The 16,463-nt window shown below is 46.4% G+C and overlaps 1 protein-coding gene across 1 annotated transcript in view; it reads left to right on the top strand.

Annotated features, from left to right (window-relative positions):
• BRSK2 (BR serine/threonine kinase 2) overlaps positions 1-10,022 on the top strand; it is a 318,409-nt gene extending 308,387 nt beyond the window's left edge. Inside the window, exon 19 of the mRNA XM_059825816.1 lies at positions 9,847-10,022. Coding sequence (XP_059681799.1) covers positions 9,847-10,022 — 176 coding nt within the window. The remainder of the gene's footprint in view (positions 1-9,846) is intronic.
• Positions 10,023-16,463: the final 6,441 nt, after the last annotated feature.

The raw sequence follows: 16,463 nt of genomic DNA, 5'->3' as shown, positions 1-16,463 counted from the left end.
TATTCTATTTTATGTTTCCACCCATCTGAGCAGGTGAATGGGCATTTCTATTGTCAGAGAGACTAAGGTTTCCATGAAGTCTTTCATAGCTGTTCAGAAGATTAAATTTACCTTGTAAAAATTAAATCTTTACATTTAAAATGCAGCTGTAACCTGAAAACTGCCTACAGGAGTGATACCTTCTAACTTAGCTGATCTATTCCTTGCGTGTATTCAGAGCCAAATCAGTTTTGTGACAAACAAGCTTTACCGCTTTATGTGCTGCCGTAAAGCCTTATAAAATCAACACAGCTGTAAAAGAATGAGCTGGATTCTGTTTCTTTTGAGGCAGGATCGAGAGAACTGTTTACTACCATCTCATCTGGTAGTTATGTCTGTCTCACTGAAGAATAGGTTGTATAATTGACAATGAGGTTCTAATAGGTTCTGCAGAGCCTTTACATTAAAAAAAAAAATCAAGATAATACACAAACTGGAAAGCCCTCCAGCTTCAACCACAAAGCTGGGAATTAGAAAGCAACTATCATTGTAGATTGAGCACATTGGATCTGGAGCCATTGATGCACGCCACACAGAAGGCCACAATGCCATTTCAGTAGTCTTTGTTCAGAAAAAAGTCTGCCTTTACAAACTGTAATGATTTTAAGTCCTTTAAACAGTGAGCTGAGAATTTCTTTGGGTGGTTGACTCAGTAGTAAAGCTGGTGTATAGCCTTTGATAGCTCCCTTTCCCAGCCATCCCCCGTTTTTTGGAGTCCTTAGGAAGTGTGTTTAGCCAAGGTGCTGGCTGCTGGCAGAAAGCCGTGAAAAGCCTGCCTTATTCTTGACTTTACCTTCTGAGAAACACCAGGAAGCCTGTAAACTTTCCAGTCTCCGCACTGTAGCTGTCTGGGGCTGAATTTTATTTCCAAGTAAGGCAATCTTTGCTTGCTGCTTTCCGTCCCTCATGACTCTCAGGAAAGTCTTCAGTTACATCAGTGGCACTTCCATGGAACTGGGTGATGGTAAGAGGAGGAAAGGGTTAGTACGTATAAGTAGCGCAGCTCCAGTCAGATCACGCTGTTACGTTAGGCACTGCACAAACATAGGTTCCGGCAAAGTCCTAGACCATAACCCTGCGACAACAGGCTGGCCAGAAGACCTTGTGTTTATTCTTAAACATCCTGTGTTGCCACTTAGAATGCAAGACCTTGATTCCTGGCACTAGAGTTAAACAAAAAGCTTTACAGATCCTTCTGTGTACCAGTGGCTATCATCAAAATGACCTGATCAAAGCAGAAGCACAACAAATCCACTTGCCTTTCATATCTTTCCAATGTATCTCACTCAAATCTCTTGCTTCGTGTGTAGGACTTGACATAGCTTCCTATTCCGAGCCATCTGACCTTGTCCCCCATGGCCAATCATCCTCTGTGCACACAGAGCAATTGCACTGCAGTAAAGGCTTCTCTTCATAGCTCCTTGCAAATCACAGTTTGATTCATACAGATGCAAGCCCATGTCAATAGCATCCCAAGCTACTCGAGAAATTAGGAGACATTTTGTAGTTTAAAACTGGTCACATCATGTTTGGGTTGCAATTGCAGCATGTAGCTTTGTGAGTGCTAATTTAGACATTGTTGGTGTTACTAGCAGCAGCAAATATCTGGATTTGGTGCTCTTGGAAGTGATCCTGATCCATATTGGCATTAATTAGAGTAATCCTGCTTCTCACTAAGTAGCTCTTTGATGGAAGAGGAGGATCGTGATTTGCGCTCATCAAGTCATAACTGAGGGCAGAGACACTGATGCTGAAACCTGCAGAAAAAACCGAATGCTGCCCTCCCAGCTGAAAGGCTCTTCTCACCGCTGTTACACTGTGAGGTAGTCAGAACAATACTATTTTTATTAGCATTTCTGAAAAATGTGCTGGCTACTGGTCTTTCTGAGCATGGCTGATTCTTCTGTCTAAATTGTGACCCAAAATGAGAGAGAAAAGGAAGAAGACCCACCTGAGAGATCACGTATTCATTCATAATGGGTGGATCACGATAAGTAAGATAAGTCAGGTTTTCCAAGGAGTTCAAGCCAGGTTTCCCAGTTATCCTTGCCCATTCTACTAGAATCCTTTGCTGTCCAAATAGATGGCGACTCCCCCCACATTGCAGGCGTATCTCGTCATTCTAGTATTGTGTTGGGGAGACATTTCTTTTCCGATTCAGGACTCATGTTTTTGCACTGTAGAAGAAGGTAGCAACAACAACGGCAACTTGGCACTAAAGATGAATCCAGATGTATTGATCTATTTGGTACATGTCAGATCCTGTTTTGACAGCTTTTTACTGTCCAATACAAGATCTTTTCTTCTTTCTCTGTAATAGTATCTAATGCAGAAAACACAGATATCTCTCAATTAAGATCACAGTACTTTATTTATGGCAGGCAGTGCTTCAGGATACTCCATGTGAATATTTGCTTGCTGTACTAAGCTAAATGTGAGATGGCCTCCCCAGAAGATTAAATCATATTTTGAAAGGTTTGATTCAGAGGAAAAGAGGAGGCAACATTTCACGACCATACACATGTCGTTTCTCTCCTTAGGAACAGGTCAGAGAACTTAAAAGGCATAAGATCATATTTGAACATCCGTCTGGCAGGGAAGGACAAAATCATATTATTAAGTGCCAATACATTTCTGACACTTTTATAGACAAAAAATTGGAATGAAGCAGCAGAAGTCTCTAAGAGAATGGGTAGCAGCGATACTGTCATCTGCTGTGGCTGTACGAGTACAGGTCATCAGCTTCCCCTCTCAGCACACACTTGTGCAGGCGGATCTTTGTAAAAGGACAGGCAGGTACAAAGAATTCTTGGGCTGAATCCTTTACCAGCCAATTTGCCAGAGCAGCATGATTCCACAACAGAATCTGGCATGTCTTCATCCCAGCGCTATCCTTGCCTGCTCTTTCAGTGCCACCAGCTGTCCAAAGGAATGTATGATTCCCTCCTCTCCATCATCATGTCTCCTTTTTTGAATGTTACGTGGTGGTGCTGGATCGGCCAGAGCTATTCATCAGCAATGGACACATTTGTTTTCTAATTAATTACTCATGCCTTAGCTCTGCAGAAGGTAGCAGCAAGGAAATATGCCTCATCTATTTGGGTCTTTGCTGCCTGTGTTCACCATTCTCTAACTCATTACCCAAGAGCTGCCCGCCTCAGTTCTGTTGTCTGTGACAGGAGAGGCTGAACTGGATCTCGGCTTCTCTGTGTGTGTATGAGAGAGAGAGAGAGAGAAAATGTGCAAGATAGAGGCAGAATGGGCATCTGGATGCATCTGGCTAGTCACAAATATTGGGCCCCCCTCCTGCAGAGGAGATGGGATGTTTTAGGGGAGTGAGGACAAGGATGGGTTATAGAGCATTTAAATGTCAAGTTGGTTGTTCACATCTGCCCAGGTGTGTAGCGATTGAAAGTTCCCATCTTCTGCTAGTAGCACGGACGCCTGTGCTAACTGTGTGTGATAATCTGAATAGTTCCTACCAGCAGTCTGTTTCTGCAAACACTGTTTTCAGCTGGCATTTTACTGGCAGAGTCTAAGGATTCTGGAAAACAAGCTCTGTTCTTACCTTTGGAAGTCACCTTTCCCACCTGCAATTCAGGTGTCCTGCTAAGAAATGGTAGTTGTTCTGTGGACTGTCTGTCGCCATTTTCTAGTACAAAACTGAACTGAAATCAAAACAACTGTCCCATTAGGTAACTTAACTGGGGGAAAAAATAAATGGAAAAACTCATTCTCGTCAATCTGTTGTGACAATTTCTAAATCCAGTAAATGCTACATCATAGAATCATAGAATCATTTAGGTTGGAAATAATTTCAGATCATCAAGTCCAACAGTAAACCTAACCCTGCTAAGTCCACCCACTAAACCATGTCCCTAAGCGCCTCATCCACACGTCTTTTAAAAACCTCCAGGGATGGGGACTCCACCACCTCCCTGGGCAGCCTGTTCCAGTGTCTGACAACCCTTTCAGTGAAGAAGTTTTTCCTAATATCCAATCTAAACCTCCCCTGGCGCAACTTGAGGCAGTTTCCTCTTGTCCTGTCACTTGTCACTTGGGAGAAGAGACCAGCACCCACCTCCCCACAACCCCCTTTCAGGTAGTTGTAGAGAGCGATGAGGTCTCCCCTCAGCCTCCTCTTCTCCAGACTGAACAACCCCAGCTCCCTCAGCCGCTCCTCATCAGACTTGTGCTCCAGACCCCTCACCAGCTTCGTCGCCCTTCTCTGGACGCGCTCCAGCACCTCAATGTCCTTCTTGGAGTGAGGGGCCCAAAACTGAACACGGGATTTGAGGTGTGGCCTCACCAGCGCCAAGTACAGGGGCACGATCCCCTCCCTACTCCTGCTGGCCATGTCTCTTGAAATGCTTTCCTGACTTCCTATATATTTAGACAAGTACCAGTCTTGGGATTTCTGCAGTTTCTTCAGCTCACTTCAGGTGGCCTAGAATGGGTTCATAGACTAGGAGGAAGTTCTGTGTGATGGCCTCCAGCAAGACATTGCAACAGCCTTTCTGTCACCCTTCTCCAGTCTAGCGGGAAGCCTCATACATCCAACCATTAAACGAGCAAAAAGTTCTTTCTGTAGCCTTCTGCAGCAGTCGGTGAGCTTGCTGAGGCATCTCTCTGATTTGTATTTGTACAATGCCTAGGCTAGGGGCTCTTTAGTCTGGAGGAAGACCCCTACTTGATATTACAACTTAACAAAGAGAAATGGGCCACGTTTATCTTTGTGCCATCCCTTTCACTGCATATACGCTTGGAGTGGGTTCTATATTTTAAGTCTTCTGGTTTCAAAGGCAGAAGGGACTCTGCCAACAGAAACCAAGCAAACAGGCAAAAAATGCCTCGTCTTAACGAAGAGGGCTAGAACTCTGTCAAAGTAGTGAAATGGGTTTGAAAGGGAATGAATTATCACCCATCAAGAGAGTTTTTCAATGCTTTATGTGAAAGGAGTTGGATTTTTGTTACATGGTTTACTGAAACCACAGCTGCTATTGAAATACAGAGTGAGCTAGGGATGAAAAAGACAAAGGGTTAAAGAGAAAGGAATGAGAATAGGAGGGAAACCTCAGTAGCAGAGGCAGGCAGAAGACAGAAGGGATATGAAAGCAACAAGGGAAGAAATATGGGAAGTCAGGTTGACAAAGGGTGTCTCTGTTTCCAGTTGAGACCTATCTTTTCCCATTCGCTTTCTCCCAAAGCCTAAGCTAAAAATGCAGAAGCCCAAAATTTCTCAGGCTGTACAGAAAGGAAAGGCGGAGGATAATCCCACAGATGGCATATTTGTTTTGTGCAACTTTGTGTTCAGCACCACATGGATTAGTGCATTAAAAATACACAGACTTGAGAGAGATGGTTTCACAGGAGAAGGAAGTGCCTGAGGGTTTGCTTCCATTAAGTCGATGGGAATGTTGCTAGTTGCTTCAATGGAAACAGGACCAAGTCCTTATCTGACTGTCTTTAAATGTTACAAAACAGCAGGCTCTAATCAGTGACTGAAGCCTCCAGGCTTGTCCTGAAGCTGCTTGTTCACCAGCTCCTGTTATTTTCCGTGGAGGACTCTGAGGGTCTTTGCCAGGTCAGGGCAGAGTTTTTGCAAGGTTAGAGCAGGGTCTTTGCAAGGTGCATCCTTTCCTGGTGTCACTTCTGGTGCCTGGAGTGAATCACCTCATTTTCCTCTCTTACCTGGGTGCTCCACTTCCACTTTGCTTCTCAAACCTGTGACACCACTGGGGCTAGGTCAATGTCAGACAGACTTCCCAAGAACAGCAGACGAAATACAGAGGACTGTGAGGGTTGATACAAGCCACCTGCCCAGCCTCCTTTTACATTTTTTCTTCCCTTTAGTGCCTGTTGTATTCAAACGCATTCACAGTTTCGACTTCTTTCGTGGTATTTGGCCGTGACAGTGCTGCACACAGGTGCCGCAAACCAGTGCCTTCTCCATAATCCCTTCAACACATGACCCTTTCATAACCTTCAGTGCTTGTTTTCAAACCCATTCCCCTTGCCCATCTTGCAGCATACAGCTCCTTGGTCTAACTCAAAAATGCATATATCCATCTCCTCCTAATAGATGTAAACCTAATGCTCTGAACCTCCCTTCCTCCCTCTGATCCTTCTCACGGTTTCTTACCCTTGCTACCCTTCACACCTTTGCTCTGTGTTGATGAACATTTGCTCTCAAGGGGAAAGAAGACCTTAGTTACAGATGCATGAAACACCAGGGAAGTTTTAAAGGATCAGTGAGCCAAACCTTCATCCCTGTCCAGAGGAAATGGGATGTCATCTCACTTTCCGAAATGAGAGGCAGCCTTTTTGAGGCCCCCAGATGGACTTAAGAGGTCTAAGAGCCTATCACACATTTTGCACTGAATGCTAGGAGTGGAAGATTGCTGAAAAAGCTATTCTAATCCATCATCACCTGCATTTTCAAGTCTTGTTTTACTGGATGTCTAAGCCCAAAGGGAACTGAGAACTAAGAGGAGCAACACCACGCACCATTGTCATGCTTCCAGCATAGCTGACCCATGTTTCCGTATCGCCAGAGAAAAATGTGAGGACTCTTTGTCTATCCAAAGACCAATATCTAGACCAGCCCAAGAGGGGGCTAACAAGCTGTCATGTAGACAACATCAATGCAGTGATTGTATTGCTTGGTGTAGGATCAGTTTGTTCTTGACTGCAGGATAGAAGAGCATTATTACCTAATACTTAATTAAAGTCCAGATACTACAAAAGGCAAAGGAAGGAAAGGGTTAGTGAAATGGCCTATTTTATTTTTCAGTAGCTCTCTTTAAACATCCCTAAGGATTTCTTACCTCCCATTAAAATTTTACCTGAAAATGCTGATTGTAAGGAATCCAGTAGCGATACAGGCAAAGAAAGGCAGACTGTTAAATACTTTTGCTGCAATAAATCTCCAGGCACTTGAAAGCCAGTAGGGCATGGGGACGAGAAAGGGTGGATGAAACAGGGACTGCATATTTTAATAGGATGATTAAAAATCCTGTATCAGGACTCAGCAAATACAAGAGATATAATTTTAAAAATGTTTTATTGCTCCCTTCTTGCAAGTTGTACTTTTGTCTACTGTTCCTGTCTACGTGAAAACAAAAAACTTCCCGATTCCTGCAGAGCCCTGCTTCCTCTGCCTTCTTCTTTCCCTCTAAGCTTGTTGAATAAACTGCTCAGCTGAATAACTAGAGATATTCCCCTCCCCTTTTCTCCCAACCTAGCAGTCTTTCCCTCTCCAGCATTTTTTTCAGTGCTCTTTTTCATTCTCTCTGCTGACTCCATTTGCTTATGAAGATGAGGGGTCCAAAGCCACATAAGAACCAGATCTGCCCACACTCCTGCATTCAAGGCTGAGTGTTTGCTTTCATTTTTTCTTTCTTTTCATTGAAAAAGAGTATCCACCTAAAAAAAGTAGAAATGAGTCTGAGCAGATAGAAGTGAGTCTGAACAGAGCACGCGCCCCCAAACCTAAAACAGTTTTAGGGAGGCTTAGGGAAATCTCTGAAATGGAAGTCATAGAGATGGAACAGATATCCCCCTTCCACAGCATTTGCATGCACGTAGAAGGAAGCCGGTGGAGCTCACGGAGGTCTGACCCCGAAACAACTGAGGGTTCGATAGCCCTTCTCTTCTTAGCCATAAATTGAGATACGTGATTTGCCTGGCTGTTTGTTTGGGCCCATCTCGGGGGGGGGGTCAAGTCTTCAAGGCTTCAGTCAGTTCAGTGAACGATGCCCTTCCAGAAACTATCAGCCATTTGCTTGTGGCATTGGTGTAACTGAATGCACAGCAGAACCAGGGCCAGCAGTAGGTTAACCACAAAGCAGCAAGTAGAGGAAGAAAAGGACTGAATTAGATTAATAAGACTGAGATCCTTCACTGTATATGCCAGCCATTTGATTTTTCTCAATGCCTTTTAACGTGCAGGAGAAAGCAGCAACTACCTGGTTAGCATGGGGCAGGCAAAAAAGAGGAACACATTCAGTTTTGCAGGGCACAAATACGATGTATTTCCTCTTTCTTTGTGTAAGAGCAGTTGATGTCTGTCTAGCATTTTCCATTAGAGAATAAGAAAGCACTCACTTAACAAGCTCTTCAGACAAGTTACCGTGCGCAGAAAGTACCTGCCTGCTGTAGTAACTGGTTTGCTTATGTTTGTAATGAAAGAGAAGGGAAATACCGTATCACCAAGCCACCGGTGTCCACCAGCTGTGGTTAAATGACAGTCTCTGCCATGAAGAAACCCCTTTGCTCCCAACTGAATGTTCCTATCTCGGGGACGAAAGTTTCCACTCTTCACAGCATATCACAGCATTGGAAGGCAGATACAAGCAGCCCATTTCCTTCTGGGAGCTGGAGAATGAAATTACTTAGGTGGGATATAAATGATTTGAATTTGTTAGAACAATGGAGCAAACAGTCCCAATATTGGGAAAAGCATCATGGGGTTTTAATGATCATGAACAGGCATCACCTCCATGGTGTATGTTAGATAAAAAACACCTTCAATATCCATGTTCAGAGAATTTAGTGTGACCCCTCCTATGTCTGATCGGAATTAATCCCCCAATCAAAAAAAAAAATTAAAAGGGACTAGAAATGCCCCAAAAAAGGCTACCTTTCCAGTAGTAGCTGGTCCCTTTCCCTCGGTAGCACCCCCGCACCTTTCCTCAGGTATGGCCTTCCACACACCCTCCGAGACAGGACTTAGAGTATACAATCCTGTTGCCTGGAGGTCCAAATGGCATGAAAGGTGGTATTGATGTGCACAGTGCCCAACCCATGTTAACCCTGCAACCTGCTCTGGAGGCTGGCTTAATGAGATACCCATTCTGCTAGTACGCAACCTACACCCCTCTCTGGCTCCTAACTCCGCTGGAGGGAGTGTCAGTGTCGTGGAGGCTGTGTTGTAGAGAGAACATACGTTCAGGACAATGAGGAAGTCGTTCTTGACCCTGGTAGGTCCCAGAAATAGATGTGTAACAGCCTGCTTCCACAGTGCATTCAGCATCTTCATTTCCAGGTACCTGTTGTAAGAAGGATCTGAAGCTTGCAAGTACAAGCCACGAACCACACATGCAGATGGCAATACTCACATCAGCCGTAGCTCGATTTTCAAATGCTGTTTCCCTTGGAGCACTCAGGTGCTTCAGGCTTACTACTGAAAGGTGAGCAAGGAGATACTCGGGAAGAAATAAAATGCAAGCAAAGAAAGCCTAATGCCAGTGTAGCCAGAGAGCTTAGCAAGGCTGCAAAGCAAAGCATCAGTTGGCAACCACATACAAATACCCCATGTTTGTACCAGCAGCAGTAAGATGGGGTTCACCTGTGTCCAGCATTACATTCACTGACGTTCCAGTGCAGAGCGGCCAAGTGACTCCAGGTAACAGCCACATGGTACTGTGTCCTCCTGCGAGGTGAGACAGCAGTGCTCCCCCCCTCAGGAGAAAACTAGGACCTTCCCCCTCGATGCTCTGTGCTCCCAGCCTCTTTATTTCTGTAGGTGTCCCATCCTAAACACTCTTCCTCTTCCTGCTCATTGTCTTCATCCCCCACACACCCCCACGCACGTGGCTCTGGATCTCCTCATCATGTTCTTCTCGTTAAAAACCCCATTGTTCATTTGTTTGTTTGTTCTCTCTCTTTCTCTCCTCTTTTTCTCTCTCTTTCCCTCTCGTTTTTTTTTTTCTTTCTTTCTTTCTTTCTTTTTTTGTCTCCTCTGTTTTGTGTACCCAGGCAGCCCATTGAGTAACTTCTTTGACGTAATTAAACAACTTTTTTCAGACGAGAAGAACGGGCAGGTGAGCCATCCCCCCGGCACGCCAACCAAGCATAGCGCAAACAGCAAGCGGAGCGATTCCGGTTCTAATGACTATGGGTCTAGAGGAGACAATAAGTACCCTGCTGGCAAAGACAAGGCAAAGATGGTCTCATCAGTCGGCCTACAAGACCAACCTTAAATAAACACATAAAAAATTAAATAACTTAGAAAAAACAAAAACAAAAAAGCAAGAAAGAATGAAAGAATATTCCTTAGCAAGCTAGCCTCTAAACTAGAAGGATGTATATACCTTGCCACAACAGTACAAAACTGTCTATAGACAAATTTTGTATGAAGGAATGACTGTATATATATACATATATATATTTATATATGATATATAATATATATCTCAGAAACAAACACAAAAACAAACGAATGAAAGAATGAAAAGAAAAGAAAGAAAAGAAAAGGTAGCACAGATGACAAACCCAGTTCACCAGATCTTGGGTTGTGGTTTTTACGATTGGTTTTTTTTTCCTCCCTTTTTTTGAATGTTTTGCTTTTTTTCTCCTTCCTGATTTTTTGGGTTTTTTATTATTATTATTATTATTATTTTTTGTTTTCTTTTGTTTTGTTTCTTGTTCTGTTCATGCTCTCTCTGTGTTTCTGACGACACCACTTGTTTCCGCTCTGCTACCAGGAATTATCCCGAAAAGTTAACATGTCAGCCACGGCTTCACCTTCTGTGCTCTGCGGACACTTGTTGACGGAAGGCAACCGATGTAGACTGTCCAAGGACCAGTCCTGTTTGAGGTTCCCAGCCTCCCCTCTCCCTTCAGGAAGTGGGTTTCTTCCCCACTTCTCCCCAAACACCTCCCCAGTGCACGCCTTTTTTTTTTTCTTTTTTCCACCCACCCCCCCCCCCCTTTTTCTTTTTTGATGCTCCGCAAGAGAGATCTGCTCAGTTGTGGGATTGCAGAGTCTGGGCTGAAAGGAGGTTGCAAATTGTTGGAGTGAAACCTTTACCCTTGGCAACTTCTGTCCGCGCAGGTGAACTCAGCCCGGAGGGGGGTGCGGGAAGGAGATGGGTGTAGCGGGAGCGCAGTGTTTCATCCATCCAGAGCGCGTTCGCATCAGAAACCAGCCAGGAGCAACTCAAAACTAAGCGTTGAACCAAGACAATATTGGGGAGCTTCATCCCGGGATTTTCTTAACCTTCTTTTTCTCCCCACCACCTTTTCCTTTTCTTTTGCCCCCTTTTTTATATATACATGTATATATGTGTGTGTATTTCTAGATAAATATACATACGTACATACATATATATACAAGAGAATTGGTTTTTTTATACTGTATCATTTTGCTTTTTGACCTGCTGGAAGGGGAAAGGAGTAAACGTAGGAGGGAGAGGGGGTTCAAAGAATAAACACATACAAACAAAACATTAAAACTTAGGGAAAAGGCAACTTCTGGTAGCAAAGAAGAGGGACAAGACTCTGCCAAGGACTGTCTCTCCCGCCGCCAGGCACAGTTGCCGCTGCTGCTGCTGCTGCTCCTCCTTCGAAACCTTCCTCCCCACTGTCACCTCCCTGCCACTGTGCCACCGCGCTGGGACCTTCTCTGACCAGCTGGATCCTCCACCACACCCTGCATTTAGAGGCAATTGTTGTGTTGCTAGTGCTGCATTGATATCAGTATTATTATTTCTTTAAGTTACCAGTTTTATTTGTTGGCTTGGGTGATTTTTTTCTAAAAAAAAAAAGAAAAATGGAAAAAAAAAAGAAAAAAAAAAGAAGAGGAAGAGGAAGAAGAAGAGAGACTTATCTTGGGTTTTATTTCCTGTGTGTGTGTGTGTGCAAATCACTGGCACTTAGTTCATCAGAGCAAGACAAGGTGGAGTCAGGGCAATGGGAGACTTAATCACGAAGCTACTGTAAACTTTAAAAATTACTGCAAGATATTTTTATAAAGTTTTTGTTTTGTTTTGTTTTTTTGAAGGGGAGGAGGGTGGGATTGGGTGGATGGGGACCTTTTTTTTTTTTTTGTGTTTCAGTTATTAGGTCTTGGTTATTTATATATACATATATATATTTAAAAAAATAAGCTGTTAGATATATCTTCTGTTTAATAACTGTGTAGAGGCAACACTGATTCTTATTTATTTTGGGGAGGAGGGGGAAAAAAGACACAGAAACCCCGTAAGTGTTCATCTTGTGACTTTGAGAAAGAAGAATCGCCGCCTTTTTTCCTCCTCCTCAAGAGTTATGTGACCAAGTGTAACTTATTCTGGCCCAAGCTCAAAGGTTAAACAAAAAAAACGTGGTTTTACGCGTGGAAGACAAAACACAGTGAGAAGTACTTCTTGACTGAGATTTTAAGAATGTAGGCTTAGCATTAGTGTTCAGCTCTTTTATGACCTTCGATTGCTGCTCGTTGGGTTCCTATGGGTGTATGTTGTATCGCAAGATTTTTTTTTTTTTTAATGATAATGTTGGCTGAGTTCTTTTTTTGTTGTTGTTGTCGTTGTTGGTTTTTTTAATCATTTTTCCCCTTCTTGGACCAGTTTTACTTGTACATAGGTTTGAAGATTAAAAAGAATTTTTAAAGACACAACTGGGGCAAAGACCTTTGACTTTTGCCCCTTTATCCCCATTCCCCCAAATGGGAGGGATTTATTTTAATTTTTGGTTTTATTTATTTATTTATTTTCCCTATTCTTAAGCTTTTCTCTCTCGTATTGCTGTGTGCATGTCAGACACCGGGGGGTGATGGCTGGGGAGGGGGGGAGGCAAGGGTGCAGGAGAGGGGGGCAGTTTTAATTGCATGACATTGCTGTAAATTAGTCTCTTTTGCTTTCGTTGTCTTTCCTGCCTCCGCCCTCTCTCTACTTCTCCTCCGAGCTCCCCTCCCACCACCCCCGTCCTTCTTTTCCCTCTTTTCTCTTCCCTTGTGTATAGATTTTGATGCTTCTGTTACATTGTACCTCTACAAAAGGCTGGGATTTCAATACAAAATAATAATAATAATTTAAAAATACCTATATCAGCAAAACCCATGTGGTACAAGCAGGAAGGGGATTACTTACACAAGATATAAGAATAAATGAAAGCAATACCTCTTGTTATCCTTCCTATTTTGTACTTTGAAGACACACACGCGCGCACACACACATATACAGACACAAACTGACATTATTTAATGGTTTAAAATGGACAAAAAAATCTGATGTATCCCTTGTTAAATAACTGTGAGCAACTTTAGTTCAAAAACCAATAAATTCATTCAGTAAAGATACCAGCTGTTGAGTGTCCTGTTTATGTCCACGAGAACGAACTACTTCTCGCCAGCGCCGGACCCAGTAAGTACCGTATGACGGCTCTCCACGCCAAAGGAGCGGCAGACGGCCGGGGCGGAAGGCAGCATCCTCCTGGCTGCGGAACTGCCGCCGTCTCCTCGCAGCGCTGCGGCCTGTTGCGCGGCACAGACGCGCCTCGCGCGGGCAGAGGGTGAGGCCAGCTCAACTTTTAGGCCTGGTTTTCCACAGTAACCTGTTGGAAAAGAGTAATCCGAGTCACAGAGCGATCACACAGCCCCTAGACCCGACCCGGATGGAAACGGCTGGACCAAAAACTGTTGCTGCTTGCGATCGTTCTCATCCCTAACCTGAGCTTCTCACGTTGCTTCCAGATTTAGCGTAGGAAGGATTTCTCCACCCTCCCCGCCTGAAACACTCCCAGTCCCACACATTTGAAAAAGCTCATCAGGTATGTCCCTGGCTTGCCTTGGGTTTGGGGTTTTTTTGCAGGTTGGTCGGGCGGTTCCTGTGGCTGCCGGCTTCTCAGGCGGCCCCCTCAGCTTTCGGGCGCTCGCCTTGACCCTGGATTCGTAACTCCTTCCAGGTTGCCACCAGAGCCTGGCAACTCGCCGCTTGGGCCCGGAGGTTTGGCTGGCGCACGCCCAGGAGGAACCGAGACCTGCGCGGCCGGGGCGAAGGCGGCAGGCCCAAGCCCACGGCGGGACTGCCCGGGGGGCCTTCGCGCCGCCTCCCCTCAGCCGCGGCTCTCCCGCCTGCGGGGCCGCGAGGGGCGGGCGCCGCGCGGGGAGGGAGGAGGGGGCGTCCCGCGCGTGCAGCGGCCGTTGGCGAGGCGCCGGCGGCGCAGGGAGGCGGGCAGCCAGCGCGGCGGCTGCTCCCGGGGCCCGGCCCGGCCCGCCCCGCTGGAGGGGAGCGCAGCGGAGCAGGTAGGGCCCGTGGGAGAGAGCGGGGCGGCCGGTGGGGCCGGGCCGGGGCAGCGCCGTCCGCGGGCGAGCGGGGAGGGCGGCGCGGCGCAGCGCCGTCTGGAAGGTTCTGTGGTGCCGCCCCGCCGCGGGGGAGCCGCTGACAGGCGAGGGCGGGCGGCGCGGCCCGGGGAGCCCCCCGCCGTGAGAGGCAGGCCCCCGGCGGCTGCCGCCCCGCCAAGCTGCCGTGCCCTGTGAGCGAGAGGAGTGGTCACGGCCCCGCCGCCTCCCTGGCGTTGTGGCCACCCTTTGAGGCCGTAGCCCATCTCCGCGGGGCGCAGCCGGAGTTGGTCCCCGAGGGTTTGTTTCCCCGGCCTGCGGGCAGCAGCCTCTCCCGCTGGGCGCTCCTGTGAATAGCGGTGTGCAGGGAGGGTGTCTGCACGGGTAGGAACAGGGAGCATCCGAGGTGCTGGGAGCATGGCAGTAGCATCATCTTTCAGGGGTGTCATGGGCTGGTTGTGGCCTGTGGCGTTTTCCACAGAACTGTGCGCCAGCCTCTGGAGCTCTGGGTTGGAGTAGTGCAGATGTTGGTAAAGCTCCGAAGCTCCCCAGGCAGGGGTGGCAGAGGAGGTGCCTCCCAAGGACACCCTGCCCCAGCGAGGGCTCAGCAGGGTGCGAGACTCCCAGCCGTAGCAGACCGTTTCCTGGGAGGTGGCGGTTCGGGCAGGCGGCATCTCTGGGGCTTGGCGCTCTCGTCAGTGCCGGCGGCAGGGTGTGGAGGCTGGCGCTGCCGGTGCCATCCCCTGCGGGTGCTGGAGGGACGCAGGTGCACCAGAGGTGCCGAAGGTGTTGGTTCTGGAGGGGCAGAGGGGGACAGGAGTGCAATGGCTTCGATGCCGTGCGTGTTATTCATACAAAATACCCTCTTACCTAGGAAAAAGCCAGAGTGTTTTTAAGGTCTTTGGGGGATTTATCGGTCTGCCAAAACCAAAGGAGAGGGAGGAGCAGAAACATGAGGGGAGCGGAGAAGCTGACAAAGATGAAAAGATGAGGAGAATCACGAGTGCTGTGGCATTTGGTCTCTGTAACACTGGAAAGCCAGAACTGGGAACTAGCTAGCGCTGTATCATTTGCAGCAAGAATGTGCTGGGCTGGAGCGCAGTACAGGGGAAGGGGATTTAACGGCGCTGTGGCAGCGGGCGTACACTGCTTCTACATCTGTTTCTCTCTCTCTTCCTAGGTTTTCAGAAACGTTCATAAACTTATATGATCTTTCTATGTCGCTAGTAGTACTCACAGTTAGGGTCCCCACAATTGCTAATTGTGGTCTCCAAAAGCTGTAAGAAGAAAATAACGAGTTTGCAAAGTGAAGGACCTCATGCTTAGGGCCTACCCGCATTTATTCTGCCTTCTTGTTTGGCCATGCTGTAACACAGTCCCTAGCTCCGTGATGTTGTATCATCATCTGTGATGCATAGGAGGGACTGTGCCTCTAGTGAATTGAGTTTACATTTAAACTGTTCTCTGCAAAACACCCTTCCTGTTTTGTAGCTTAAATCTGAAGGCAAGTAGTAAATGCAGCAGAGGATTTTGGTATGCCTCTGCAGGTGGGGTAGTTGGATAGATTATCTCTGCTGTCAGGTGGTGGCTATTGTCCTCGTCCAAACCCCCTACCAGGTGATGGCTGGGGAGGTGCCGTGAGCTGTGACACCTGCCCTTCATTTGCTGTGGTGCTGAGCTCCGCAGCTCTCTGGCTCTCTTGGAGAGCCCAGCCCCTTGGCCTCAGTACCTAAAAAACTTACTACGTTTAACGTTCGTCGGTCTGATTTCCTCTGGGTAAAACAATACAGCATATGACCTTCCGAGTGTAACTGAAGACAAGGCAAGTGTGTAAGTATGTAAGACTCTAGTTTGTCTGCGCGTGTGTGGATATTAACTTTGTTTATATATGTGCATACATGAAAAATGTATTTGTGCTCAAGGTGAACTGTTACTGAGTGAGCCAGCGTGCTATATAAGCAATAAATTGTGTATATGCATCAAATGAGCAGCTGAGCCCCTAGTCATGAAGGTAATTCTCCTTGCCACATGTCAGCGTACAGCGTGTTTGGGGGCTGGGAAAGAAGTCGGTTGTGTTTGAGAGCACTAATGCAAATTGCCCGAGCCTTGCAAGTGATGCATGAAAATTTCCTCAGTAGTCAGGTTGGCTTTAATGAAAGTGATCTGATACAAACGACTGAGCTTCAATGGTTCATGCTAGGCATAGGCAAAGGCCAGTGTTTGTAAAGACAGCGAACCTTGCGGAAGGCCCGGAGGTAGTGCTAATTCTGGTGCCTGCTGTTAGGACGTACACCTTTTTTCTTGCTGATTGGGACAGTGCATTTAACCCAACGGGCTCGGACATTTTCTTAAATACTGCAAC

Source organism: Gavia stellata, chromosome 17 (assembly GCF_030936135.1).
Source record: "Gavia stellata isolate bGavSte3 chromosome 17, bGavSte3.hap2, whole genome shotgun sequence".
Taxonomy (NCBI): Eukaryota; Metazoa; Chordata; class Aves; order Gaviiformes; family Gaviidae; genus Gavia; species Gavia stellata.
Note: the sequence above shows the minus strand (reverse complement) of the source record. Positions and strands in the feature narration are given on the sequence as shown.